Here is a 26589-nt window from a genome sequence, read left to right as displayed (position 1 = left end):
TATTTTTAGTAGAGACGGGGTTTCACCGTGTTAGCCAGGATGGTCTCCTGACCTCGTGATCCGCCTGCCTCGGCCTCCCAAAGTGCTGGGATTACAGGCGTGAGCCACCGCACCCAGCCAGGAAGTACCATTTTAGTATCTTTTCTTTTGAGACAGAGTCTCACTCTGTCGCCCAGGCTGGAGTGAAGTGGTGCAATCTCAGCTTACTGCAACCTCCGCCTCCCGGGTTCAAGCTATTCTCCTGCCTCAGCCTCCCGAGTAGCTGGGATTACAGGCGCCCACCAACATGCCCGGCTAATTTCTGTATTTTTAGTAGAGACAGGGGTTTCACCATGTTGGCCAGGCTGGTCTCAAACCAGGTGACCCACTCACCTCGGCCTCCCAAAGTGTTGGGATTATAGGCGTGAGCCACCGCACCCGGCCGTGAGTATTTTCACATGTGTATGACAATGCAAATGAACAGTTAAAGATGGTTTTCCTGCCTGCTAAAATCCTCACTGACCTGATGTCCTACTCATTGCTAGGGACTCCTATCACCAGCAATCGGCAGTGTTTGGACATCCTCGGGACCTCAGCTCAAACTTCCCTGTGCAGGTACTGTCTCCCCAAGCCTCGACTTCCACGCCTGGGAAGCAGAGATTACAATGCCTGCCTTGCGCCCTTGGTAGCATAGATGCGAGGATGCATGTCCTGCTTGGGAGGTGTTTGGAATACTGCTTCCTGGTTAATTTGTAATAAAATGTTACAAAGTTTAATATAATGTGTTCTTTGAGGCACCCTTTTAGAAGTGGGTTCCTCTTCAACTTTGCCTTATTGGCCTTTTCTCTATAGATTGTACAGGACATACTTCTGTGTGGGCCAGGTCGGATTAGTCTAAAATCTGATTTTGGGTGTGTGAAGTTGTGCAGAGGTTTGGTGAGAAGGGTGCCTAGGTAGGAGTCAGGACAGCTGGGTTCTTATCCCCGCTCAGGGTCACACGGGGCCTGTTGACTGGTGGCCTGGACCCATGTCCTCTACCCTCTGAACTTACGTAGGGTCAGAACTGGATAATCACCAAGATCCTTTCAGCTCTAGATTCTCTGATGCTGGTCAGAAGATGCAACCTGATTTCCCACCCACCCCCAATGACAAACATACACAAATGTCATCTCGATGCTTGGCCCTGGCCAGCCCTTCTCTCTTCTCCACCCCCTCAGCTGGCAACTCAGGAGTGAGGGCTACATTTACCTTCTGCTTCTTCTCCAGTTTGATGGCTTTCTGGGTGGCCTTTTGTTCCTGTACCCACAGTTGCAGGTACCGGTGCTGCAGCAGATCAAAGAAGGGTGTGGAAGGCCTGGAGGGAAGAAATTCAGACAGAGCTTGAGGCCCTGGAAAGACAGAGGCATCCGCTCCCCACCCCCCGCCCCCAGGAGTCTCCTAAACATCAGGAGCTGCAGGGTGCATCACTCCTACAGCTGTGAAAGCCTCACTCCCAGACCGCAAAAGCTATGAAACAGGTGCCTCACCTAGGCTTATGAGTGCTGGGCCTGCGATGGTGGTAGGACTCTCTCCTTGACCAAACGTTAGAGGTCTGGTCCTCTGAGCTCTCTTTCTCACTAGGCCACATCCCTGGGCCCTATCCTTGGCCTGCTGAAGCCAGTTTTAGCCAAGAGTCCCGCTACATTGATTCGCCACCCCTTCACATCTGATTACCCTTGACAGCTGATTAGGTTCCTCACCTGTACCCTTGATATCTGATGACCTTAGCCTGCCTTTAGCAAGGATCTTCCTGCCTTGACGTCTCCTCTTAGTAATTTTCCATCCACTGACCCCGCCCCTCCCTTGGTTCCTCAGCCAAACATCCCCACTTCTGTTGTATCTGGAATTGAACTCAGTTCTATACTGAAGCTTCTCCCTTTTTGCGATAGTATTGAATAAAATGTCTTTACCACCTTTAATCAGTGTCTGGCTCTGGTTCTCTTTGACAGTGATTTCCAGCCAAGGAGCACTTACCCTAGGCATTTTGTATGCTCCACCCCTTCCCAACACGAAAATGGAGACTAGTATTATTCCCATCTTACAGATGAGAAGGGTAAGATCCCAGAGCAGTGCGGGCAGCACCGCAAGGCAGACCCGCTCAGCCACAAGCCTCTGTAGCAGCGGGATTTCATGTCCTTGCAGCGAATGGCCAACTGCTCCCAGGTGGGACCTAATCTCTAAACAGGTTGAGAGGCTGAATATCCAAATGGACAATGGCCAAACCACATATAAAAGTGAACTATGGGCTGGGCGCTGTGGCTCACACCTGAAATTCCAGCACTTTGGGAGGCCGAGGAGGGTGGGTCACCTGAGGACAGGAGTTTGAGACCAGCCTGGCCAACATGGTGAAGCCCTGTCTCTACTAAAACTACAAACATTAGCTGGGCGTGGTGGCGTGTGCCTGTAATCCCAACTACTAGGGAGGCTGAGACAGGAGAATCGCTTGAAGTCGGGAGATGAAGGTTGCAGTGACCCGAGATCACGTCACTCTGCACTCCAGCCTAGGCAACAGAGCAAGGCTCTGTCTCAAAACAAAAGCAAAAACAAAAACAAAACTATGAGCCACAATCTGCAGATAGGCCAGGAAACCAGCCCGTTTTGTACAGTAACCAGCCCAGGAAGCCACCTGCTATGCCAGACTTGTAGGAAGTCAGACTGTGGTCTTTACCAACAGTCCAGGAAGCCAAACAATAACCCTCGAAACAGCCAACCCAGCATGTCTGGGACTTGGTTAATAACTCCCAGCTCCCCTAATTTTTGTACACACTTGCAGCTCAGAAACAACCAGAAAAAACTAAATAAGTGCCCTTAACCAGTCCCATAGGATGCCCCCATATACATAAAATAGATACCTAGAATTTATGATGTATATCGTATACATGATGCATATACATATATTTCTATTTTCATGAGGAAGAAAATGAAAAGATAAACCAAACTTATTAACTAAGAAGTTACCTGTAGAATGAGGGAGAGAACAGGAAGGAAATAACAGAAAGGAAACCTAGAACTTTTTGAATAGACTTTGTGTTATAGTTTTGACTTTGGAAACATATAAAAAATGGTTTTTTTTGCTAATTATGAAAAAATTAAAGAGAAAGGATTAGCATCTACCCCATATCACAACAGGAGAGAGCAAATGAACCTAATTGTATGTCAAGTTGTGGCATAAACACAGATGATTTCAAGTGACATTATTTATTTATTGAGGTGGAGTCTTGCTCTGTCACCCAGGCTGGAGTGCAGTGATGCAATCTCAGTTCACTGCAACCTTGCCTCCCAGGTTCAAGTGATTCTCCCACCTCAGCCTCCTGAGCAGCTGAGATCACAGGCACCAGCCACCACACCTAGTTAATTTTTTGTATTTTTAGTAGAGACAGGGCTTTGCTATGTTGACCAGGCTGGTCTCAAACTCCTGACCTCAAGTGATCTGCCCACCTCAGCCTCCTAAAGTGCTGGGATTACAGGCGTGAGCCACCTCGCCCAGCTTCAAGTGACTTTAAAAGAGATTTGGGTAGAATATCCCTAGCGTAAAATATCCTGAGGATAAAAAGAACCATGAGGAAATCTGAAGCTGTGTCCTTGTTGCTAATAATAATGTTGATATTGTTAGTTTGAAACTATTATGTATACATTCCAGGATAAAGCAAATTAGTAATTATATAAATGCCATTAGGAGAAAAGAAATACCTATATAAAATCAAAGTAGTAGAAAAAAAAAACCTCTGTAATTTTAAATTTGAATTGTAAATATCATCACGAACTCGTTAGTTTTCCTCTTTATAAAAAGTAACATGTTTCGGCCGGGCGCAGTGGCTCACGCCTGTAATCCCAGCACTTTGGGAGGCCGAGGCGGGCGGATCACAAGGTCAGGAGATCGAGACCACGGTGAAACCCCGTCTCTACTAAAAATACAAAAAATTAGCCGGGCGCGGTGGCGGGCGCCTGTAGTCCCAGCTACTCAGGAGGCTGAGGCAGGAGAATGGCATGAACCCGGGAGGCGGAGCTTGCAGTGAGCCGAGATCGCGCCACTGCACTCCAGCCTGGGCGACAGAGCAAGACTCCGTCTCAAAAAAAAAAAAAAAAAAAAAAAGTAACATGTTTCCTATCCCTATCTCTGTCCACTGTAAAAGTCTAGAAGTGATCACAACTCAGTAGCAATGAGCACCCCTAGTGCCTAGACTGTGGTCTCAAAGTGCTGTTCTCTGCTCAAAAGAACCAGGGATCACTGGAGAAAGGGTTGATCTCTGTGCCCAGGAGGTACCCATGCCAGAAGCAAGAAGGCTGTCAGAGGCTATTGGGAGACATGGTAATGGACCACAGGGGCCAGCCCAAATTGGCCAAAGACAGGACAATTTGAGGATTAGATAGAATAACAACGGCCGTGAGTTGAAATCCATCATATAGCACTCTCTATATGACACATGGACATATATGTATAATTCTGGTTGGGGAAAAAAGGAAAACCTTCTTGTGCAGTTTGGAGGTTGCTAGGCCACAAAATCATTATTCTGAAAATAAATAACAGAGCATTTACCTGCCTTTCCTCCTGTACTAACAGGATCTTGGGTCATCAAATAGGCAATAAGGGAAAGTTCTTTATAGAAAAACCAGAGCTCGGCCAGGCATGGTGGCTCACGCCTGTAATCCCAGCACTTTGGGAGGCTGAGGCGGGTGGATCACGAAGTCAGGAGATCAAGACCATCCTGGCTAACACAGTGAAATGCCATCTCTACTAAATAGTAAACACAAAAAATTAGCCGGGCGTGGTGGCGGGCACCTCTAGTCCCAGCTACTCGGGAGGCTGAGGCAGGAGAATGGTGTGAACCTGGGAGGCGGAGCTTGCAGTGAGCCGAGATCACACCACTGTGCTCCAGCCTGGGCGACAGAGCGAGACTCCATCTCAAAAAAGAAAAACCAGAGCTCATAAATGCAGGAGGAATGACAGAATTAGTGGGGAAATCAGTGTTTTGTGACTCCTAATGAAATAATGGATCTAGGGAACGTTCATCAGTGGCTGCTAAAATGATTAGGTGGAGGCTGATGGGAGATTCCCAACAGATGGGTCATGCTGCAGCAGCTGAACCGAATGACCAGCCCTTTCTATGATCGTCGTGTTATTACTGTGGTAAATATACACAACATAAAATTTACCCGTTATCAATCTTGACATCACTGACAGTGACAAATAGATACTGTGCCAGAAGTGATAGGCTAGGAGGTATGCTGGACTGCCTACCAAATATGTTTGGAGGAAAAAACCCCAAAGTAAACTAACTGGAAGGTAATCAAGACTCTAGACCAGCATTGTCAAATTACTTCTTTTTCTTTTCCTTTTATTCTTTTTGAGACAGAGTCTTGCTGTATTGCCCAGGCTGGAGTGTAGTGGCGTGATCTCGGCTTACTGCAACCTCCACCTCTTGGGTTCAAGTGACTCTCATGCCTCAACCTCCCGAGTAGCTGGGACTACAGGCTCCCAACACCATGCCCAGCTAATTTTTGCATTTTTAGAAGAGATGGGGTTTCACCATTTTGCCAGGCTGGTCTCGAACTGTCGACCTCAGGTTATCCACCCACCTCAGCCTCCCAAAGTGCTGGGATTACAAGCGTGAGCCACCGCACCTGGCCTCAAATTACTTTCAAAAAAAAAAAAAAAAACTGCAATTACTTTTGTACCAACCTAATATAACGTGAGCTACCCTGTAACCCCAAACCAAGGAACACCTGGAGCTACCAGCAGCTGGAAGAGGCAGGAAGGGTCCTCGGCTAGAACCCTGGGAAGGAGCGGGGCCTGTTGACTCCTGTTTCATGCTTCTGGCCTCCAGAATTGTGAGAGAATCATTTCCTGTTGTTTAAGCCACCAAGTTCATGGTAATTTGTGACACCGGCCACAGGACACTTGTACGCAAGGGTTCCTCAGCCTACACGCTGGGAAACATCTATGGGAACCACGTTCCCGCTGAGCGGTATCCAGAACACGGCCAGTGACTGGAACATGGAAGAGTCTTCGACAGCCAAAGGGCGTTTTGAGCAGTGTTTCTCAAACTGTGCACCTGGGTCACCATGGGATCTTGTTCAGGGCACTTCTGGTTCAGTCACGTGGGGCGGCCAAGGCGCTGCATCCAGGCCTCGTGCTTCAAGGCTTAAGGACTTGGAGATGATCTAACCCCAGGCTCTGAGCCTCCCAAAGTCCCAGGAAGGTCCAGGCAATTATTTCTGTGCAGCTATGTAAAGACATTCATCTGAGGAGAGAATCCACAGCTTTTATCCGATGTTCTCAGACTCCCAAGTGGCTGGGACCTCAGGCGTGCGCCAACATATCAGCTAATTTTTTGTTTATTTTTTGTAGAGATAGGGGGTCTCACTATGTTGCCCAGGCTGGTCTCAAAACTCCTGAGTTCAAGCGATCCTCCTGCGTCTGCCTCCCAAAGTGCTGGGATTACAGGCGTGAGCCACTGCACCCGGTTTATGTGTTTTTCAAAGATGCAAATGCCGCAGGAAGGGTTCAGAACCTCAGAACTTACCCCGTGACTTAATTTCACAGAAAAAATGAATGAGGAAACAGAGGTCCTGAGAGGGAAAGCGGCTCCCAGGGTCACACAGCTCGGGACCGGAGGTGGCAGACCTGGAGCCTCTCACTCTGCGTTTTATGTGGACTGCATGGTGGTCTTAAACTTTGACGTCATTGTCAACACTTAAAAATGAAAACTTTTTCCATTCAAAAACCAACTTCCTGGAGTGTCTTGACATTTGGTAAGTTCTGTCAATGCTGGACTGCACTCCTGGCTACAGCAATTGGCTGGCGCTGAATACAAGTTCCCCTTCCGCCCCAGGCCTCACCCTGCCCTATTGCCTTACCAGGCTGGCTCTGCTCTCTGCCGGGCTCCTCCACATGTTTCAGCTTATGGTCCAGAGACAGCTGTAGAGCTAAAGCAGACACTAAATATCCACTCCCTGGCCGCCGTCTGTGCTCCTAGGCCAGTCTGCCTCCCCTGCATGCAGCTCTCTTTGGGCCGGGGCTGAGCTGGGATTCTGTTTGAGCCTGGGATTCTGTCTGAGCAAAGGTTCAGCAGCTTCAAGCTGCTGCCCCTGCTCAGAGGTCCTTCACACAGCAGCCTGTGGTGCAGCTACAAATGGTGGTTCTTTGTTTTCCAGTTCCTTTCCCCTGCGGTGACTTTTATTACTTAATTATTACTCACCCCATGCTTCTGAGCAGCCTAATTTATAGCTGTGTTTTCTAATGACACTAGATTCGCAATCTGAAAATATCTACCCCAAGAGGCTGTTCACAACACAAAAGATCTCTTCTCAGCAGTCCCCGCCACATCCATCGCCACCACAAAGGCACCCTCAACCCTCCTGCGGGCTTGGCTGACATCCTGTGTCTTGCTCCGGCCAGCAGCTCTTATTACCGGGAACGGGGCTCGGGGCATGAGAGTAACTGACAAACCCTGGGAGTCCCAACGGCCCCAGCCTGGGTTCTCTGAAGGAGACCAGCAGGCTATGCCCACTTCTGCTCTGGCTCATTACCTTGGATACAAAGGTGGAGAAGCTGGTCTGACATGGGAAGAATCTCGGACATAAGTCAGATCATATCACCCCTTGCTTAAAATGCCTTCCATGGCCCCCCATGTCTTAGCCTAAGCCCAGACTCATTGCCCGGGCCACAGGGCCCTTCCAGCAGCTCCTGTCTCCTTCTCCAGCTCCTTCCTGACGTTCATGCCACCCCCCACCAGGTCTTCCAAGCCCTGAGAATCCTCTTTCTCTCGCTCGGCACACACTCAGCTTCCCCTTTGCCTTCAGGTCCCAGTAGCGAGGCCACCTCCCCAGAAGGCTCCTCCCCAACCAGCTCATCCTAGGACAGCCCTCATCGGGCACCCTCCCATGCAGGGCACTCATTCATTCGTTTGTTTGCTGATTTACAGCAGGTCTTGGCCATTGGCCACCAACATCACGAGGGTGGGGATAGTTTATGTCTGGTGTGAACTGGCACAGTGCTGCTCTCAGGAATTATTTCTTGTTGAAAAAGACCTAGAGAGAGAAAGAGAGGACACACAGCAGGAGGGAAGGGGGGAAGGAGACAGAGAAAAAGACTAGGCAGAATTTTAGGAGATAAACTTTTCATAATTCAGGGTATTGTAAATTAGACTATCTATGAGTTATAATAAACCAAAAGAAGGGAATGGAGGGAAACTGCAATTCAATGGAGGAAGGAGAGTCGTTTCAACAAATGGTGCTGGAGCCTTGGACATCTTGGACAAAACAAACAACACAGCAAACAAACATAACAAACACAACCTAAGTCTCACACCTGATACAAGAATTAACTCAAATGGATCACAGATTTAAATACAAAACATTAAACTATACAACTTCTAGATGAAAACATAGGAGAAAATGTTTGGGATCGAAGGCTACGTAAAGAGTTTGTTAGACTCAACACCAAAAAATATAATCCATGAAAGAAAAAAACTGATAAATTGGGCTTCCTCAGAATTAAAAACGTTTGCTCTGTGAGAGATCCAGTTCAGAGGATGGAGAGACAAGCTATAGACAGGGAGAACACATCTGTAAACCATATATCTGGCAAAGGACTCGTATCTAGAATAAAAAACTCTCAAAACTCAACAGTAAAACAAAACAAACCCAAACAAAAAAAAACCCAAACAATCCCATTAGAAAATTGATGGCCAGGCATGGTGGCTCACGCCTGTAATTCCGGCACTTTGGGAGGCCGACGGGGGCAGGTAACCTGAGGTCAGGAGTTCGAGACCAGCCTGGCCAACATGGCGAAACCCCATCTCTACTAAAAATACAAAAATTAGCTGGGCATGGTGGCACGTGCCTGTAATCCCAGCTAATCAAGAGGCTGAGACACAAGAATCGCTTGAACCTGGGAGGTGGAAATTGCAGTGAGCCGAGATTGCACCACTGCACTCCAGGCTGGGTGACAGAGATTCTCTCCATCTCAAAAAAAAAGAAGAAAAAAAAAAAAAGAAAATTGGCAAAGCCCAGCCCGGTGGCTCATGCCTGTAATCCCCCCATGTTGGGAGGCCAAGGTAGAAGGATTCCTCGAGCCTAAGAGTTTGAGACCAGCCTGGCCAACATGGCAAAACCCTGTCTACAAAAACAAAAACACAAACAAACAAACAAAACCAAAAAAACAAAGAAATGAAAAGAAAGAAAATAGGCAAAAGACATGAAGAGGCATTTCATCAAAGAGAATATATGGATGGCAAACAAACACATGAAAGAATAGTCAACATCTGTAGCCATTAGAGAAATGCAAATGAAGACTATGATATCACTATACCCCCATTAGTACAGCTAAAATAAGAGGGCATAATGACACTACCAGATGAGGATGCGTAGAAACTAAAGCTCCCATGCACTGCTGGTGAGGATGAAAAATGGCACAGCCACTCTGGAAAACTGTTTGGCAGTTTCTTTTTCTTTTTTTTTGTTTTGAGACAGAGTCTCGCTCTGTCACCAGGCTGGAGTGCAGTGGCGCAATCTCGGCTCACTGCAACCTCCGCCTCCTGGGTTCAAGCAACTCTCCTGTCTCAGCCTCCCAAGTAGCTGGGATTACAGGTGCCCGCCACCACGCCCAGCTAATATTTTGTATTTTTTAGTAGAGACAGGGTTTCACCGTGTTAGCCAGGATGGTCTTGATCTCCTGACCTCATGATCCTTCCGCCTCGGCCTCCCAAAGTGCTGGGATTACAGGCGTGAGCCACTGCGCCCGGCCGGCGGTTACTTAAAAAGTTAAACACATACTTACCAGATGGCCCAGCAATTGCTCTCCCGGGCATTTATTCCAGAGAAATGGAAGCTTTGGTTGACCTAAAAACTTATTCACAAATGTTCATCGCATTTGATTATTTGTTTGTTTAATTTTCTTTTCTTTAAAGATGTAATTGAAGCCTACATAGCAGCTTTAGCTGTAACAGTGCAAAACTGGAAAACAAAAACGTCCTTCAGTGAAGGAATGAAAAGGAGAGGATGAAAATACAAGCTATAGACCAGAAGAACATCCAGTTCCATCCATACCAGGGAATATCACTCAGCAACAAAAAAGAATGAACTCTCCCTACACGCAACATCTCGGATGAACTCTAGGCCTTTATGCTGAGCAAAAAAGGCCAACCTCAAAAGGTTACACACTGTGTGATTCCATATATTTAACATTCTTGAAATTTTCCAGGCATTGGGAACTAGAGGGAAGCAGAGTTCACTATAGGGGGTGTGAGGAAGATCTTTGGATGATAGAACAGTTTTGTGTCTTGATTGTGTCACACAAATCTACACATGTGATAAAACTGCAAGAACTAAATACACCACACACAGACATACCCACACGCACACATGCAAATGAGCGCATATGAAATTGGCAGATGAATGGAATCTGTGCGTGGTACCAATGTCAAGTTTTTGGTTTTCATTTTGCAATCTAGCTATGTGAAATTTTGTCATTGTGGGGAACTGGGTGAAGAGGACGTGGGCTTTCTCTGTACAAACTTTCTCTTTAAAACTTTCTGTGGATCTATAATCATTTCAAAGTAAAATATTTTTTAAATGCAATCAAGCCTGCTAGCGGAAAGACTGGAATACCTTTATACTTTTATAGAAAAATATTTTAAAATTACTACCATATGGGGCCGAGCGTGGTGGCTCACGCCTGTAATCCCAGCACTTTGGGAGGCCAGTGCGGGTGGATCACTTGATGTCAGGAGTTCCAGACAAGCCTGGCCAATATGGTAAAAGTCCAGTCTCTACTAAAAACACAAGAATTAGCCAGGCGTGGTGGTGCATGCCTGTAGTCCTGGCTACTCAGGAGGCTGATGCAGGAGAACCACTTAAACTCGGGAAGCAGAGGTTGCAGTGAGCCGAGATTGTGCCACTGCACTCCAACCTGGGGGTCACAATGAGGCTCCATTGCAAAAAAAAAAAAAAAAAAAAATTACTATCATGTAAAGATTTAATCAAAGAGTATAGGACCAAAAAATATAGGGTAAAAATAAATATGGGGTGTGTCAGCCGGGTGCAGTGGCTCACACCTGTAATCCCAGCACTTTGGGAGGCCGAGGCGGGCAGATCACAAGGTCAGGAGATGGAGACCATCCTGGCTAACACAGTGAAACCCCGTCTCTACTAAAAATACAAAAAATTAGCTGGGAGTGGTGGCAGGTGCCTGTAGTCCCAGCTGCTCGAGAGGCTGAGGCAGGAGAATGGCATGAACCTGGGACGGGGAGCTTGCAGTGAGCCGAGATCGTGCCACTGTACTCCAGCCTGGGCAACAGAGCGAGACTCCGCCTCAAAATAAATAAATAAATAAATATGGGGTGTGTTGATTGATTTTTTCTTTTTTTTTTTTGAGACAGAGTCTTGCTCTGTTCCCCGGGCTGAAGTGCAGTGGCATCCCTGCTCACGGCAACCTCCGCCTCCCAGGTTCAAGTGATTCTCGTGCTTCAGCCTCCCGATTAGCTGGGACTGCAGGCATGGGCCACCACACCCAGCTAATTTTTGTATTTTTAGTAGAGACAGGGTTTCACCATATTGGCCAGGCTGGTCTCCAACTCCTGGCCTCAAGTGATCTGCCCATCTTGGCTTCCCAAAGTGCTGGGATTACAGGCATGAGCCATCGTGCCCAGCTTTAATTTTTTTTTAAGTATGTTATTTTCCTGGATTTTTGTGGTTTGTGGTATCGGTCAGCTAATTTAAATTTGCAATTTGTTCTGATTTCTTTTCTCATCCTAATTTATTATTCAGTTTTGCGCCTGCATTTGTATTCGTGATTTTGAATTTTTTTTCTTTTTTCTTTTTTTTTTTTTTTTTGAGACGGAGCCTCACGCTGTTGCCCAGGCTGAAGTGCAGTGGCGCGATCTCGGCTCACTGCAAGCTCCGCCTCCCGGGTTCCCGCCATTCTCCTGCCTCAGCCTCCTGAGTAGCTGGGACTACAGGCGCCCGCCACCGCGCCCGGCTAATTTTTTGTATTTTTAGTAGAGACGGGGTTTCACTGTGGTCTCGATCTCCTGACCTTGTGATCCGCCCGCCTCGGCCTCCCAAAGTGCTGGGATTACAGGCTTGAGCCACCGCGCCCGGCCTTGAATTTTTTTTCTTAAAGAGGGCCCCCAAGGTTGAATAAGCTCCAGGCTTATTATCCCACAAAACCTGGAACTGGCCTGAATGCAGGTAAGATTTTGATTTTTTTAATTAGCCTGAGAGAATATCATGTACAACTTTGTGCCAATAAATGAAATAAATTAGGCAATTTTTCCAGGAAAATATAAAAGATCAAAGTTGACTGATGTGCTTATACAAAACTTTAGTAGAGCCTTGCAAACCAGGCCTGGGTACTTTTATTTATTTATTTATTTATTTATTTATGAGATGGAGTCTTGCTCTGTTGCCTAGGCTGGAGTGCAGTGGCATGATCTCTGCTCACTGTAACCTCCACCTCCCCTGCTCAAGCGATTCTCCTGCCTCAGCCTCCAGAGTAGCTGGGATTACAGGCTCACACTGCCACACCCGGCTAATTTTTATTTATTTATTTATTTATTTATTTATTTATTTATTTATTTATTTATTTTTAGTAGAGACAGGGTTTCACCATGTTGGCCAGGCTTATCCAAACTCCTGACCTCAAGTGATCTGCCCGTCTTGGCCTCACAAAGTGCTGGGATGGCAGGTGTGAGCCCCAGTGCCTGACGCCGGGTACTTTTACACACAAGCTCTCCCAATTGTGCTATAGAAACTATTCCAGAACTTTCCAGAACTTTTTCTAAAACAGCTTCCCGGCCGGGCGCGGTGGCTCAAGCCTGTAATCCCAGCACTTTGGGAGGCCGAGACGGGCGGATCACGAGGTCAGGAGATCGAGACCATCCTGGGTAACACAGTGAAACCCCGTCTCTACTAAAAATACAAAAACTTAGCCGGGCAAGGTGGCAGGCGCCTGTAGTCCCAGCTACTCGGGAGGCTGAGGCAGGAGAATGGCGTGAACCCGGGAGGCGGAGCTTGCAGTGAGCTGAGATCCGGCCACTGCACTCCAGCCTGGGTGACAGAGCGAGACTCCGTCTCAAAAAAAAAAAAAAAAAAAAAAAAAACAGCTTCCCAAATCATTTTATGATCACAACCGAGACAAGGAGAATATACACGCTGCTGGTCAGTCGCACTTATAAACACAAAGAATATTAAGTAAAGTAGGTTGGGTGCAGTGGCTCATGCCTGTAATCCCAGCACTTTGGGAGGCCAAAGTGGGTGGATCTCTTGAGCTCAGGGGTTCGAGACCAGCCTGGGCAAGATGGCAAGACCCTGTCTCTAAAAAAAAATTAGAAAATTTTAAAAAGGATGCTATGTAAAATAGCACCAAATCAAATAGGCTAATGCATTAACAGCAAAGGCCCCTTGTAATACCTTGCATTCATCCTGGAGCTTGGGAGTGATGGTGGCAGGGCAGAAACCGGACACCTGAACGCAGCTCACTCCCTGCCGCTTCTCACCAAGCAGCCAGCCAGGGGAGGAAAGAAATTCCTCTTCCAATGAAATTGGGAGTATTGATGATACCTGAGCCTGGGCACATTAATTAGAGCATGGAGATTGCCTTTTGTAATTAGAAGTGACCAGAAAAGCCGAGGAAGCCTGAGGTTTCACCTAAGAGACTGGGAAAGAAGTCGACCCTCAGAGCAGGTGTGAACAGGCCCTTCGGTCAAGGGCTCAGGTGTTCTCGGACCCCCCTGTGCCTCCCAGTTGTTCACTGAGCTGGTCACATTTGTAAAAGCGACGGCCTTCATGATGAAATATTATGCAACTGCCAAAAAGAATGAAGTGGCTGTGTGTGTAATGAGCTAGAGAGATCTCTGAGACATGTCATGCGTAAAACAGGAAGTCAGGGGAGGAGACGTACAGTACAGGTGCCTCTGCACAAACGTGGGTGGATGAAAAAAAGACTGGAAGGCTAGCGCAGTGGCTCATACCTGTAATCCCAGCACTTTGGGAGGCTGAGGCGGGAGGATCACTTGAGATCAGGAGTTCCAGACCAACCCGGCCAACGTGGCGAAACCCTGTCTCTACTAAAAAATACAAAAATTAGCCGGGTGTGGTGGCAGGTGCCCGTAATCCCAGCTATTTGGGAGGCTGAGGCAGGAGAATCGCTTGAACCCGGGAGATGGAGGTTGCAGTGAGCTGAGACTGCGCCACCACACCAGTCCAGCCTGGACAACAGAGTGAAACTCTGTCTCCAAAAAAAAAAAAAAAAAAAGGGAAGAAGAAGAAAGAAGCCTATCAGTGATGTCCGCAGTGAGGCCTCAGGCAGCGGAGCAGAACTAGGGATGGGGTAAGGGAGACTTTCATGTTTCAGCTTACTTAGTGGTTGTATATGACCCTTTTGCAAAGAATAGAGGAAAAAAAAGGACTCCTGAGAGTTGGCTGAGACTGCGTGGCCGGTGATGAGGGTGATGGATTCCGGTCCCCAGACTCAAGGTCAGGACGCATTCCCAGCCCCACCTGCCACGCACAGATCCACACCGAACATCAGATCAGAACTCTCTGGGCCGTTTGCTTTCCACCACAAAGCATCCGGGGGTGATCCTGCTTTTCTGGAGCCATGGGGAGCGCCCTTGGCTGGAGGGCCCAGCCCTACTCCATCATGCCCTGGGGACATCTAGCATTTCCCTGTGTACTTGACCTTTCTAGAATGCATCTTTAGGAGCCATTTTTCCTATTTTTTTCCATAACCATTTTTTGATGCTACCTTACAACACGTTCAGTTTTTTAAGTAAATGTAGTTCTTTACGGTAAAATATAGGCATTTTTCCCACTCCCAAAATGAACGATTTTTGCCCCAGGCGGAGAGCCCCTGTGGTAACAATTACAGCCGTCCTTTCTGCAGCTTTCTTTTGAGGCGCTGGAGGGTTTCACATGGAGGATCTTAATTATTTATCCTCACTAAATGAGCATGGAAAAGGTGGGAATGGGAAGCGAGGCCCAGAGAGGTCAAATGGCTTGCCCAGGGTCACACAGCACACTCCAGTAGCAAAGCCTGGACTCCCACCCTTCCGGTTGCAGTGTCTCCGGCCAAGAGAATTTGAATCAATGTTCACAAAAGAGAGGGCAGTTAAGGCTGAACAACACTGCCCAGCAAGCCAGCTGCAGATAGAGGCCAAGTCCAGGGGCCCTGGCTATTTTCATATAGGACCCCAGACTTTCCCAGACACCATCATTTGTCCCCGGATCCTGCAACAGCCCCCATCTCCTGGCCCCCAGCTCCTCATAGGAGCCAAGGCTTTTTCAAAAATGCAAGTCTGGGGCCCGGCACCGTGGCTCACGCCTGTAATCCCGCCACTTTGGGAGGCCGAGGCAGTGGATCACTTGAGGTCAGGAGTTCGAGACCAGCCTAGCCAACATGGTGAAACCCTGTCTCTACTAAAAATACAAAAATTCGCTGGACGTGGTGGCGTGTACCTGTAGTCTCAGCTACTTGGGAGGCTGAGGCAGGGGAGACACTTGAACCCGGGAGGCAGAGGTTGCAGTGAGCTGAGATTTGGCCACTACATTCCAGCCTGGGTGACAGAGTGAGACTTCATCTCAAAAAAAAAAAAAAAAAAAAAAAGCAGGTCTGTTTCTGTCTTTCTCAGCACAACCGATGGCTTCCTGTTGCCCTTAAGAGTGCATGGTTCTCAAGGGTCTCCAGCTCAGTCCCTCTCCTACCCCCTCCCAAATGCAGAGTCCTCCCCCACCTCCTCCTGGACTCCTCTCCTTCGCCTGGCGGACCCCTCTCGAGAACTCCCTTAGCTCTGCCTACTCTGCCATGGCTGCACTTTGCACGTGCGAAGGTGTCTGAAGTTCTTTATAATGGTTGGCTCAGGGTCCACCTTTCCCACCAGGCTCTGAGCTCCCCGGAGCAGGGATGGTGCTGGGTTGCCCTCTCCAAATCTCTAGGCCTGGACTGTCTGCACTCAGTAGAGAAGCCGAGTGACTCAAAGCCTTTGGAAACTCCTTTCCTGAGGACCCGTGGCCTCAACTGCAATGCCCAGGAGGAGGTCTTTGGAAGAAATGGGGTTTTCCTTGGGGAACCTGGTGATGGAGGTGGGGTGGCCCTGATATCCTTCAGAACAGGTGCAAGCATCGAGGACAAGCCACGTGGCCTCTTGATTCCCTTCTCTCTCTCTCGTGGGAGGATCAGCCGTTAAGTCAGCATGTCAGAGCCGATCCTGGATCCTAGTAGCCCTGGAGAACAGAGAGCCCAGCCAGGCCAGGAGACGCCAAGGAAGCAACTCCTTCCTGAAGACGAATGAGAGGAGGTTCCTGAAGCCAAGGACAGGCTGGAGGAGCCAGGGAGATCTGCTGCTGTCAGAACTGTTCCTTATAAATCTTTAGGACTGTGTTCAGAAGTAATTCAAGATTGCAAACGTCGCTGCTTCTGTGCAATACTGAAGGGGTCTGCCAGGGCACTGGGGTAGGGATGCAGGACTGCGGGCTGCTCTGAGGCAGGACGGCCCTACTGGCCTTTGAGGCTTGGCAGAGCCCAGAGAGACAGGAATGGAGGGCTGGCCCCACGCTGGTGTCTGGGGAGGGGCTCCTGGGCCGGGGAGCAGAAGGAATTGGGTCAGGTCCACACCGGACCTGAGGCCAGGGGCTTGGTGAGGACTGGGGATCCTCCTTGAGGAGGGGTAAGGAACTGACTGAGAAGGGACGTGAAGGACTTCTGGGGTATGGAAATGTGCTGCGTCTCTTAATTAATTTATTTAGAAACTGGCTGGTGTGCAGTGGTGTGATCCTAGCTCACTGCAGCTTTAATCTCCTGGACTCAAGCAATCCTCTCACCTCAGCCTCCTGAGTAGCTGGGACTACAGCACTCACCACCGTAACTGGCTAATTTTTTAATTTTTGTAGAGGTGGGAGTCTCCCTGTGTTGCCCAGGCTGGTATTGAACACCTGGCCTCAAGAAATCCTCCCACCTTGGCTTCCTGAAGTCCTGGGATTACAGGTGTGAACCACTGTGCCTGGCCTGGAAATGTACTGTATCTTCACTGGATACCCAGGTGTATAAATTTGTCAAAACTCATCAAACTGTGTATGGATCATTTTGTTGTCTGGAAATCACACCTCAATAAGGCTGTTTCAAAAGAAAAACTAAAAAGACCAGACTGGGGAGTAAACGGCTGAGGCAGGAGTTATAGCAGAGGAAAGGCTTTATGAAGGTACCAGGGATGGTTTCTGAGTGAAAGGAGAGGGGAGGGGGCATGATGCCAGACATTGTTGCTGTGTAGTAGAGTGGATTAGCCTGGGGGAGGGGGAAGGGTACAGGATTTGAGGGTCCAAGGACATTTCAGGGGGAGGAAGGGGACAGCCGAAGGGTGGTGCACCTTGTGAATGAGATCTCAACTCTGCATTCACTCGCTCATTAGTCCATCCATCCACCCATCTGCCCACCCATTCATCCACCCATCTGTCCATCCATCCATCCATCCATCCATCTATCCATCCATCCATCCATCCATCCATCCATCCATCCATCCATCCATCCATCCATCCATCCACCTACCCACTCATCCACCCACCTATTTATCCATCCATCCATCCACCCACTCATTCATCCATCCATCCACCCACCCACCCATCCACCCATCCATCCATCGAATCATCCACCCACTCACCCACCCACCCATCCATCCAACCACCCACCCATCCACCCAACCACCCACCCATCCACCCACCCACCCATCCACCCACCCACCCATCCACCCACCCACCCATCCACCCACCCATCCATCCATCCATCCACCCACCCATCCATCCATCCACCCATCCATCCATCCACCCACCCAACCATCCATCCACCTACCCAGCCATCTACCCAACCATCCATCCATCCATCCAGCCAGCCAGCCAGCCACTCATCCATCCATCCATCCACCCACCCACCCACCCATCCATCCATCCATCCACCCACCCACCCACCCATCCATCCATCCATCCACCCTTCCATCATCCACCCATCCATTCATCCATCTATCCATCCCTCCATTCAGCCACCCATCCATCCATCCATCTATCTATCCACCCATCCATCATCCACCCATCCATTCATCCATCTATCTATCCATCCATCTACCCACCCACCTACCCATCCATTCACCCACTCATCCATCCATCCATCCATCCATCCATCCATCCATCTATCCATCCATTAATTCATCCATCCATCCATCCATCCATCCACCCATCCACCTGTCTGGCCCATTTAGGAGCTTTAATGGTATGTCTGAATGTGGAGGTGGCTCCCTGCCCTCTAGGGTCACAGAACATGCAGCAGAAATAACCATCCTCACAGCTCACACTCCCTGCCTGCCTCCTCAATCCTTGGGACAACAACTCGAGAGACTGATATCGATATCCTCACTTTACAGATGAGAAATCTGAGGCCCAGGGAACACCACTGTCTCGCTCAAGACCACACAGTAGTTGTTCGAATTGGAAGCCTGCAAGGGTAGCCACGCTGCAGCCCTATCGCCCTGCAGTGCCAAGGGTCAATGCCAGAGTAGACAGCAACCTGCAGTGTGGCTGGAGTTCAGAGGAGAGAAAGGTTAATTCAGCAAGGGTGTGGGATAAGGGACGTCTCCTCTGAGGCTTTGGACAGATCTCTGGGGATGGGCGGGAGGTGGCTGGGCAGGGGAACTCCAGACAGGGAACGGTGTGAACACAGGCAGGACTCTTAGCTGGAGACGGGCCTGATCTGCCCTGAAGAATAACAGCGATTCAAAATGCCTCCCATCCTAATAAGCACTTTCTATGCCAAGCCCTCCACGTGCAAAGCTCACTGAGTCCTCACAACTCTGGAAGGGAGGATGGAGACTCCTGGCTTTCAGAAGGGGAAACTGAGGCTCAGAGAAATGGAGCAAGTTGCCTGTGTGATGCTCAGAGATGCAGAGTAGCCAGGCAGGAGAGCCAGGATCTGTATCCGGGTTCCCCTGGCCCTGAGGCTTTTTGCCCCTAACGGCTAGTCTGTGTGCTGAGCGGCTCCAAGGCGGGTCTGAATGATCCACTCATCTCTGTCCAGGTCAAGTTGTGCTTATTGGCAATTTGCCAGCCTGGACTCGTGAGCAAGTGCTTCCTCCACACAAAGGAGTCCGATTTGTCCTGACTTCCACGCTGGGCCCCATCCAGGGGTCTCAGGCCCTCACACTTGGGCTGCAAGGGCTTCCGAGCTGCAGCTTCTAGTGTTCGGAAAGCCGGGCTTTGGGCTTGCCCCTGGACTCCTGAACAGCCTGTGTCGTGATGACGAGGCCTCTGCTAAGAGCTTCGACAAATTATTTGCTGATAACCTGGCAGGAACGCCCCAGGAAAGTTTCTCATCGCCGGACGCGCCCACTAGCAACAAAACCGTGTCAAAAGTCGGTCCTATAAAGTGGAAAATGGGGGAATGAAATGAAATCAGCTCCTACTCGGGGCAGGCCTCCCAGAAACTTCAAATTAGTTCCATCAAACCCATCCTGACTGCTCTGCGATTGATACCCCAGACCAGGGGGTGATCTCCGATGCAGGCACAGGGGACGCGCAGGGGAAATGGAAATTATCATTTGCAAACATTAGGCTGACACTTTGGGAGTGCGGGGGATGAGGGCTGACAGCTCTGATTTGCCGGTGCGGCTCCGCTCTGCCAGGAGTGCTCTGTGGATTAGAGGGGCCCTTTCATGGCAACCCATCTTCATCTTCGCTGCTCATTAAAACTTTGTGGAGCTGGAGAACTTGGCGGAAGAGAGGAAGCTGGAGGAGCCTTCTGAGGGACTTTAGGTACACATTTGTTGAAAGGTGTTTCAGAAGGGAGACTTGGGTCTGACAAACTGGATTTTAGTACGGCTCTCCGTTCACAGCGGGCTAAAATAATTGGTCATCAGTGACTACTAATTCGGTTTAGTAGCCAGAGGCGATTTTTTTCTTCCTGGAAAATCAATGACAGCGCGGAGGTCTGTTCAACGTGATTCCGCTCAAGACGGGTCCTTATTTGGCTCTTGATGCTTCTTCCAGTAGAGACAGCTATTTTGTTAAAATAAAATTAAAATCCATCTCTAATACGCCAGCAGTCTGCTGCTCCCAGGGGCCGGGAAGGTGCTGGCACCCTCGCAGCTGAGAAGGGACGGAGGGGCGGATGGTGGCCTCTGAGGCTGGGCCTGAGACTGTGGATGGCTGGTTTGGGAGGAGGGAGAAGGCTGGAGGGCTGGGCTTCTCTCCACGATACAAAATCAACACCTGATCCATAACGTGCACCGTCTAGGGAGACCCACCTTCTCCACCTGCCGGGTGGGGTTTCTGAAGACCGCACTCGTGTTCTTGCATAGCCCCGAGCCGCTGCTACAGGGCTGGGGTGTCTCTCTTTTTCCTTGGCACCCAAGGCTTCCTGAATCGCTTGGCTGTTCGACTGTCAAGTGACTTCTATGGCTGTTTACTGAGCACTTTGCTTGTGCCTATAGTTTCACCGCTGTTTTTTTCTAACAAGCGATTATAACACTGCCTGTGGGTACCAAAGCTACCACTAAATCTATTTTTTTAAAAAAAACTGAAACTTTTATGGAGATCATTGTAGATTCACATGCAGTTTGTACGAAATGATGCAGAGAAATCCCACGTGCCCCTTCCCGTGTTTCCCCCAATGGTAACTGTAGAATAAAATCACGGCCAGGATAATGACATTGATACAGTCCAACAAGGTCATTCAGATTTCCCCGATTTCACCCATACTCGTGTGCGTGTGTGTGTGTGTGTATTTCTGTGTGATTTAATCATCTGTTGTTTTATGTATCCACCACCATGGTCAAGACACGGAACATTCCGTCCACACAAGGCTCCCTCCTCTTGTCCTTTGGAACCACACCCACCTCGCTTCCACACTGCACTCACGTTCCAGAGACTGCGTTATTTCATCCCGACAAGAAACCTACTAGACAGGAACTACTGTTATGTGAGCCCCACTTTATGTATAAATAAACCGGAGTTCAACAAGATTAAATAATTCACTCAGGATCAGCATCGGGTGACTACTGCCCTAAAATGGTTGCAAATAGCAGACTCTAGGCCATGTCTGGACCGCAGACATGCTTAGTTTGGCCTGTAGCATTTTGAAATCTTAAGTAACCAATATATTTTTTTTAAAAAATCAGAAGGTTCACATAAAAGTCCAAATGCCTGGCTTTGTTTTCTGAGATGTTAGATGATCTGGTAACACTGGCACACATTCCTACGTGTCCACAACTGGCTGGAGCTGCCAACTTTAGACCAGGTATGTGCCCCAGTTTGCCGCAGTCCCCACCACTCCCTGTAGCCTTACACAGGGCCAGCATCCCCTTTTATCTGCCAGGCCTCTGCAGGCTCGTGAATTTGTAACCCTGGTTCTATGCCAATTAAACAACAAAAATACTTGGTGCCTCTCTCTCTTCCTAAGAGCCCAAGGAACTGTTCACTGATGGATTGACACAATTTTTTTCCTATAGTGGAAGGAGTGTTAATCCCAATGATAGATGGAGAAATGGAGGCCCGTGGAGAGTGTGTGGCCTGCTCAAAGTTCCTCACCAGGGAAATGGGAGAGGTCTGTGTTGAGTCTCGAGTCTTCAGGCTTCAAGGCAAGTTCTCTATCCTTTCTCTGCTCGCTGCAGAAAGGGGTGTCAGGAGAGGCAAGGAGGGGAGAGAGAAGAGAAGATCTAGGACCAGTCCACGCATCAGGTCCAGGAGGTCCTGTGCCTGGGCCCAAGACACTTTTAGGGACTCTTAAAATGTTTAAATTTCTTTCAAAATCAGAAAAATATAAAAATAATTCAGCCTGGATTATATTCATCTTTATACTAACATAACCATAAAATAGATTTTTTTTTTTTAAAATAGAGGAAGGGACACAGGAAGGCAAGTGTGCCCAGGAGCCCCAGAGTCCTCCTGCAGCCCTGGGAGGGAGGTATCAGCCCTCAAGTGCAGCTGCCCTGGACCCAAAGACACAGGCCTCAGCCTGGATAAGAAGTTGCATTTCCCAGTCTCTCCTTCCTTCGGAATGTCAGGCAGGGGTTCTCTGTCTGAAGGGTGAATAACAAAGAGCTTAGTGAAAGCAGAGATGTCACCCTCCACCCCCAGACACTCTGGCTCTCTGGGCCTGTAGGGGAGGGCAAGGAATCTGCATTTGAACAAGGGTGCCTCCCCCACCCCCGCCAAGTGGTTCTGGCGCACGTGTTCCCTGGCACCCTTTGAGAGTCCCAGCTCCGCCGGGCACGGTGGCTCAAGCCTGTAATCCCAGCACTTTGGGAGGCCGAGACGGGCGGATCACAGGGTCAGGAGATCGAGACCATCCTGGCTAACACGGTGAAACCCCGTCTCTACCAAAAAAAATACAAAAAGCTAGCCGGGCGAGGTGGCGGGCGCCTGTAGTCCCAGCTACTTCGGAGGCTGAGGCAGGAGAATGGCGTAAACCCGGGCGCAGAGCTTGCAGTGAGTTGAGATCCGGCCACTGCACTCCAGCCCGGGCGACAGAGCGAGACTCCGTCTCAAAAAAAAAAAAAAAAGAGAGAGTCCCAGATCCGAGCCTTTCCCGGGCAGGGGGCCCTCCACCTGCTGGCCACCAGCACTTCTGTCGTCCTGGCAGAGAGCTGGGGCGGGCTGGGAGGCTGAGCTCTGACCCCCCCCCGGGGACTGCTGTACCCCCTGGACCACTCTCATCCCCTCATTGCCTTTTTCTTAATTGACCCCTCGGCTCCAGGGCCTGTTTCTTCTAGGAACAGGGGTGGAACTGAGGCCCCGCCTGTCTCCCTAGCAGGACTCTTAGAGCTAATTAGAGAAGAGGACCTCCGGGCTTGTGGCTACTTTTTAATTGTTTGTGGATCCAACATAAAAGCTAATGACGCGGGATGCTTGGTTAGCAGCACACGCCTGACTTCTGAATCTGTCTGAGAGGTCATTTGCAATGTGTTAACATTTTTCACAAGGGTGAATTCAATTAGCAGTTCCGGCACCAGTGCAGGCAGCAGGCGGCAAGGAAGGCAGCGCTCAGTGAAGCCGAAATGGAAAGGGCTGAGAACCAGAGATCCGCCAGGCCACTCAGAAACCGACTGGGCAAGAGGATCGAGGCCACGGACCAGGTGTTAGGAGACTAGATTCTCAACAAGTGTGTGTAACTCAGCGGAGAGCCTCACCTGTGGGCCTCAGTTTCCCCTTTTCCAAGGTGATCACTGGTACCCACCCTTTGCCTGACCAGGAGGACAGAGAGCATCTCCTCACTGCCACTCGTGGTTAGTGACACAGGGGAGGGGGCGTCTCCTCACTGTCACCCATGGTCAGGGACACTGGGGAGCAGGCGTCTCCTCACTGTCACCCATGGTCAGGGAAACAGGGGAGGGAGTGTCCCCTCACTGTCACCCGTGGTCAGTGACACCGGGGAGGGGTCATTTCCTCACTGTCACCCGTGGTCAATGACACAGGAGGTAGAAAAAGTTGAGAAGATGGGAGGGCAGATGGGGCCAGCATCCGAAACAACTGGGGTCGTCGGCACAGGCAGAGCAGGTCTCATTCCAGTCAGCAGCTCTGCTCGTGGACATCAACCCCGAGGACCCTCACACAGGGGCACCGGGTGTGCCAGGGTACTTGCCGGGGCCTTGTCATGGGGGCACACGAGGAACGCTTTAGCAGTAGAGAGATGGGTACACCTGTGGCGGACGATTCAGACAGTGGGACAGGGTGATGCTGCGAACGTGTGTCAGGAGATGAGCGAGTCACTGTGCAGAGTGACCTTCAGGGCACAGGACCCCACTCGGGAGTCCCTGTGATTTATGGATCGCTAACGACAGAGCAAAACCGGGCACGCTGGGTGGAAAGCATGCGTGCTCCAACCTCGGGAGGGTCCTCAGGGAAGACGGGGAGGGGCTGAGGCTAGGAAGGGGTGCCCAGGAGCTTCAGACTGTGTTTGTCGCGTTTTGTTTCTTTAATATTAAAGGGAAGGATCAGAAGTGAAAGCGGCCAGATGGTGAACATTCGCTAAATCCAGGTAGTGGGTTCGCCGGAGTTAGTTGTGCTGCTTCTGAACTTTTCTATTTGTTTGGAAAGTTTTCTAATAAACACAAAAGAAAGGATTGGTTAAAAGGTTTTGCTCCCTTGATAGCACCACAGAGTGACCACCGTCGATAAGAACTTAATTGCACATTTTAAAATAACTAAAAGAGTAGAATTGAAGAGCTGGAGACCCCACTCTCCACGATGTGATTGTTACGCATGACAAGCCCGTATGGAAACATCCCACGTACCCCATAAACATATACACTATATTTTAAATTAAAAATAAAAAATATGGCCGGGCGCGGTGGCTCAAGCCTGTAATCCTAGCACTTTGGGAGGCCGAGACGGGTGGATCACGAGGTCAGGAGATCGAGACCATCCTGGCTAACACAGTGAAACTCCGTCTCTACTAAAAAATACAAAAAAAAAAAAAAAAATAGCCGGGCGAGGTGGCGGGCGCCTGTAGTCCCAGCTACTCCGGAGGCTGAGGCAGGAGAATGGCCTAAACCCGGGAGGTGGAGCTTACAGTGAGCTGAGATCCGGCCACTGCACTCCAGCCTGGGTGACAGAGCGAGACTCCGTCTCAAAAATAAATAAATAAATAAAAATAAAAAAATAAAAAAGAAAATTTAATTAAAAAATAAAATACTTGCTACTCATAAAAGCATTTATACCTATCATCTTGATTTATTTATTTATTTTTGAAACTGAGTTTCACCTTTGTCGCCCAGGTGGAGTGCAGGGGCACTATCTCAGCTCACTGCAACCTCCATCTCCCAGATTCAGGTAATTCTCCTGCCTCAGCCTCCCGAGTAGCTGGGATTTCAGGCGCCCGCCACCACACCCGGCTAATTTTTACATTTTTAGTAGAGATGGCCGGGCGCAGTGGCTCAAGCCTGTAATCCCAGCACTTTGGGAGGCCGAGACGGGCGGATCACGAGGTCAGGAGATCGAGACCAGCCTGGCTAACACGGTGAAACCCCGTCTCTACTAAAAAATACAAAAAACTAGCTGGGCGAGGTGGCGGGCGCCTGTGGTCCCAGCTACTCCAGAGGCTGAGGCAGGAGAATGGCGTAAACCCCGGAGGCAGAGCTTGCAGTGAGCTGAGATCCGGCCACTGCACTCCAGCCTGGGCGACAGAGCGAGACTCCGTCTCAAAAAAAAAAAAAAAAAAAAACCTTTTTAGTAGAGACAAGGTTTCGCCATGTTGGCCAGGCTGGTCTCAAACTCCTAACCTCAGATGATCCGCCCGCCTTGGCCTCCCAAAGCACTGGGATTACAGGTGTGAGCCACTGCGCCTGGCCTATTCCTATCATTTTTTGACTGATTACAAACCCCTTCTGTATTTTTCACAAAAACGTTAAGGGGCCAACAGGTAGCAAGACTCCAGGGAAGCCACTGGAAAATTATCATTCTAAAGATCATTTTCTCAAAACCCAACGACACCTAAAACGCAGGACACTCTGACTTCATTTGTGTTAAGATGCTTGGATGATTATAGTAGGCTGAATGGTCCCCCCTCCACCACCAAAAGATGTGTCCATATCCTAACCCCCCTCCAGCCTGTAAATTGGACCTTATTTGGAAAAGAGGTCTCTGCAGATGTAATGATGTTAAAGATCTTGAGATAAGATCATCTGGGGATGTTTGGCTGAGCCCTAGACCCAATGATAAGTATCTTTGTAAGAGACAGAAGAGAAGACAGAGATGCAGGAGAGACAGCCACGGGAAGTTTGAGGCAGCAGTGGCTGAAGGGATACCAAGGAACACCTAGGGCCACCAGGAGCCGGAGGAGGCGGGAGACCCTTCCCTAAAGCCTGCAGAGGGGGTGTGGCCCTGCCAACACCTTGATTTCAGACTTCCGGCTTCCAGAACTAGGAAAGGATCCATTTTTCTTACTTTTCCTTCCTTCCTTCCTTCCTTCCTTCCTTCCTTCCTTCCTTCCTTCCTTCCTTCCTTCCTTCCTTCCTTCCTCCCTCCCTCCCTCCCTCCCTTCCTTCCTTCCTTTCTTTCGATGGAGTTTTGCTTTTGTGGCCCAGGCTGGAGTGCAGTGGCACGATCTCGGCTCGCTGCAACCTCCGACTCCCAGGTTCAAGCGATTCTCCTGCCTCAGCCTCCCAAGAAGCTGGGATTACAGGCGTGTGCCACCACACCCAGCTAAGTTTTGTATTTTTGGTAGAGACGGGGTTTCATCATGTTGGTCAGGCTGGTGTTGAAGTCCTGACCTCAGGTGATCCGCCCGCCTCAGTCTCCCAAAATGCTGGAATTACAGGCGTGAGCCACCGCACCCGGCCGTTTCATTTTTGTTATTTTAAGCCATCAAGTATGTGGTAATTTGTTTCAGAAACCCCAGGAAATTAACAAACGATGATTTTCAACAGCTCCTATAGCCGAAGCCCAGTGCCCTGCAAGAGTCGGGCCCAGGAAAGAGGTGGCTGCCTCATGTGCTCTTGGCACTAGAATATTGCCTGTTCCCAATATCCAGGATGCACTGCATTTGAGCAGTCTGTTCCCTCTCACTCAGCCAGTCAACAAGCGATTACCGAGCAC

General features: G+C 49.4%; 2 protein-coding genes across 5 annotated transcripts in view; one reads left to right on the top strand and one right to left on the bottom strand.

Annotated features, from left to right (window-relative positions):
* LOC105464065 (cilia and flagella associated protein 77) overlaps positions 1-26589 on the bottom strand; it is a 170857-nt gene that overhangs the window by 35853 nt on the left and 108415 nt on the right. The window contains exon 4 of the mRNA XM_011711726.2: positions 1228-1333. Coding sequence (XP_011710028.1) covers positions 1228-1333 — 106 coding nt within the window. The remainder of the gene's footprint in view (positions 1-1227; positions 1334-26589) is intronic.
* Positions 1-26589, top strand: part of LOC105464063 (DEAD-box helicase 31) — a 179964-nt gene that overhangs the window by 134758 nt on the left and 18617 nt on the right. The window contains exon 20 of one of the 4 annotated variants that reach the window (XM_024787446.2): positions 525-1262. The exons of the other annotated variants lie outside the window; for them this stretch is intronic. Coding sequence (XP_024643214.2) covers positions 525-735 — 211 coding nt within the window. The 3' untranslated portion in view covers positions 736-1262. Of the gene's footprint in view, positions 1-524; positions 1263-26589 lie in introns of those variants that run through there. 4 annotated transcript variants of the gene reach the window in all.

The sequence above is a fragment of the Macaca nemestrina genome, chromosome 14, assembly GCF_043159975.1.
Source record: "Macaca nemestrina isolate mMacNem1 chromosome 14, mMacNem.hap1, whole genome shotgun sequence".
In the NCBI taxonomy this organism is placed as follows: Eukaryota; Metazoa; Chordata; class Mammalia; order Primates; family Cercopithecidae; genus Macaca; species Macaca nemestrina.
The sequence above is the reverse complement of the archived record's forward strand: the minus strand, read 5'-3'. Positions and strand labels throughout refer to the sequence as shown.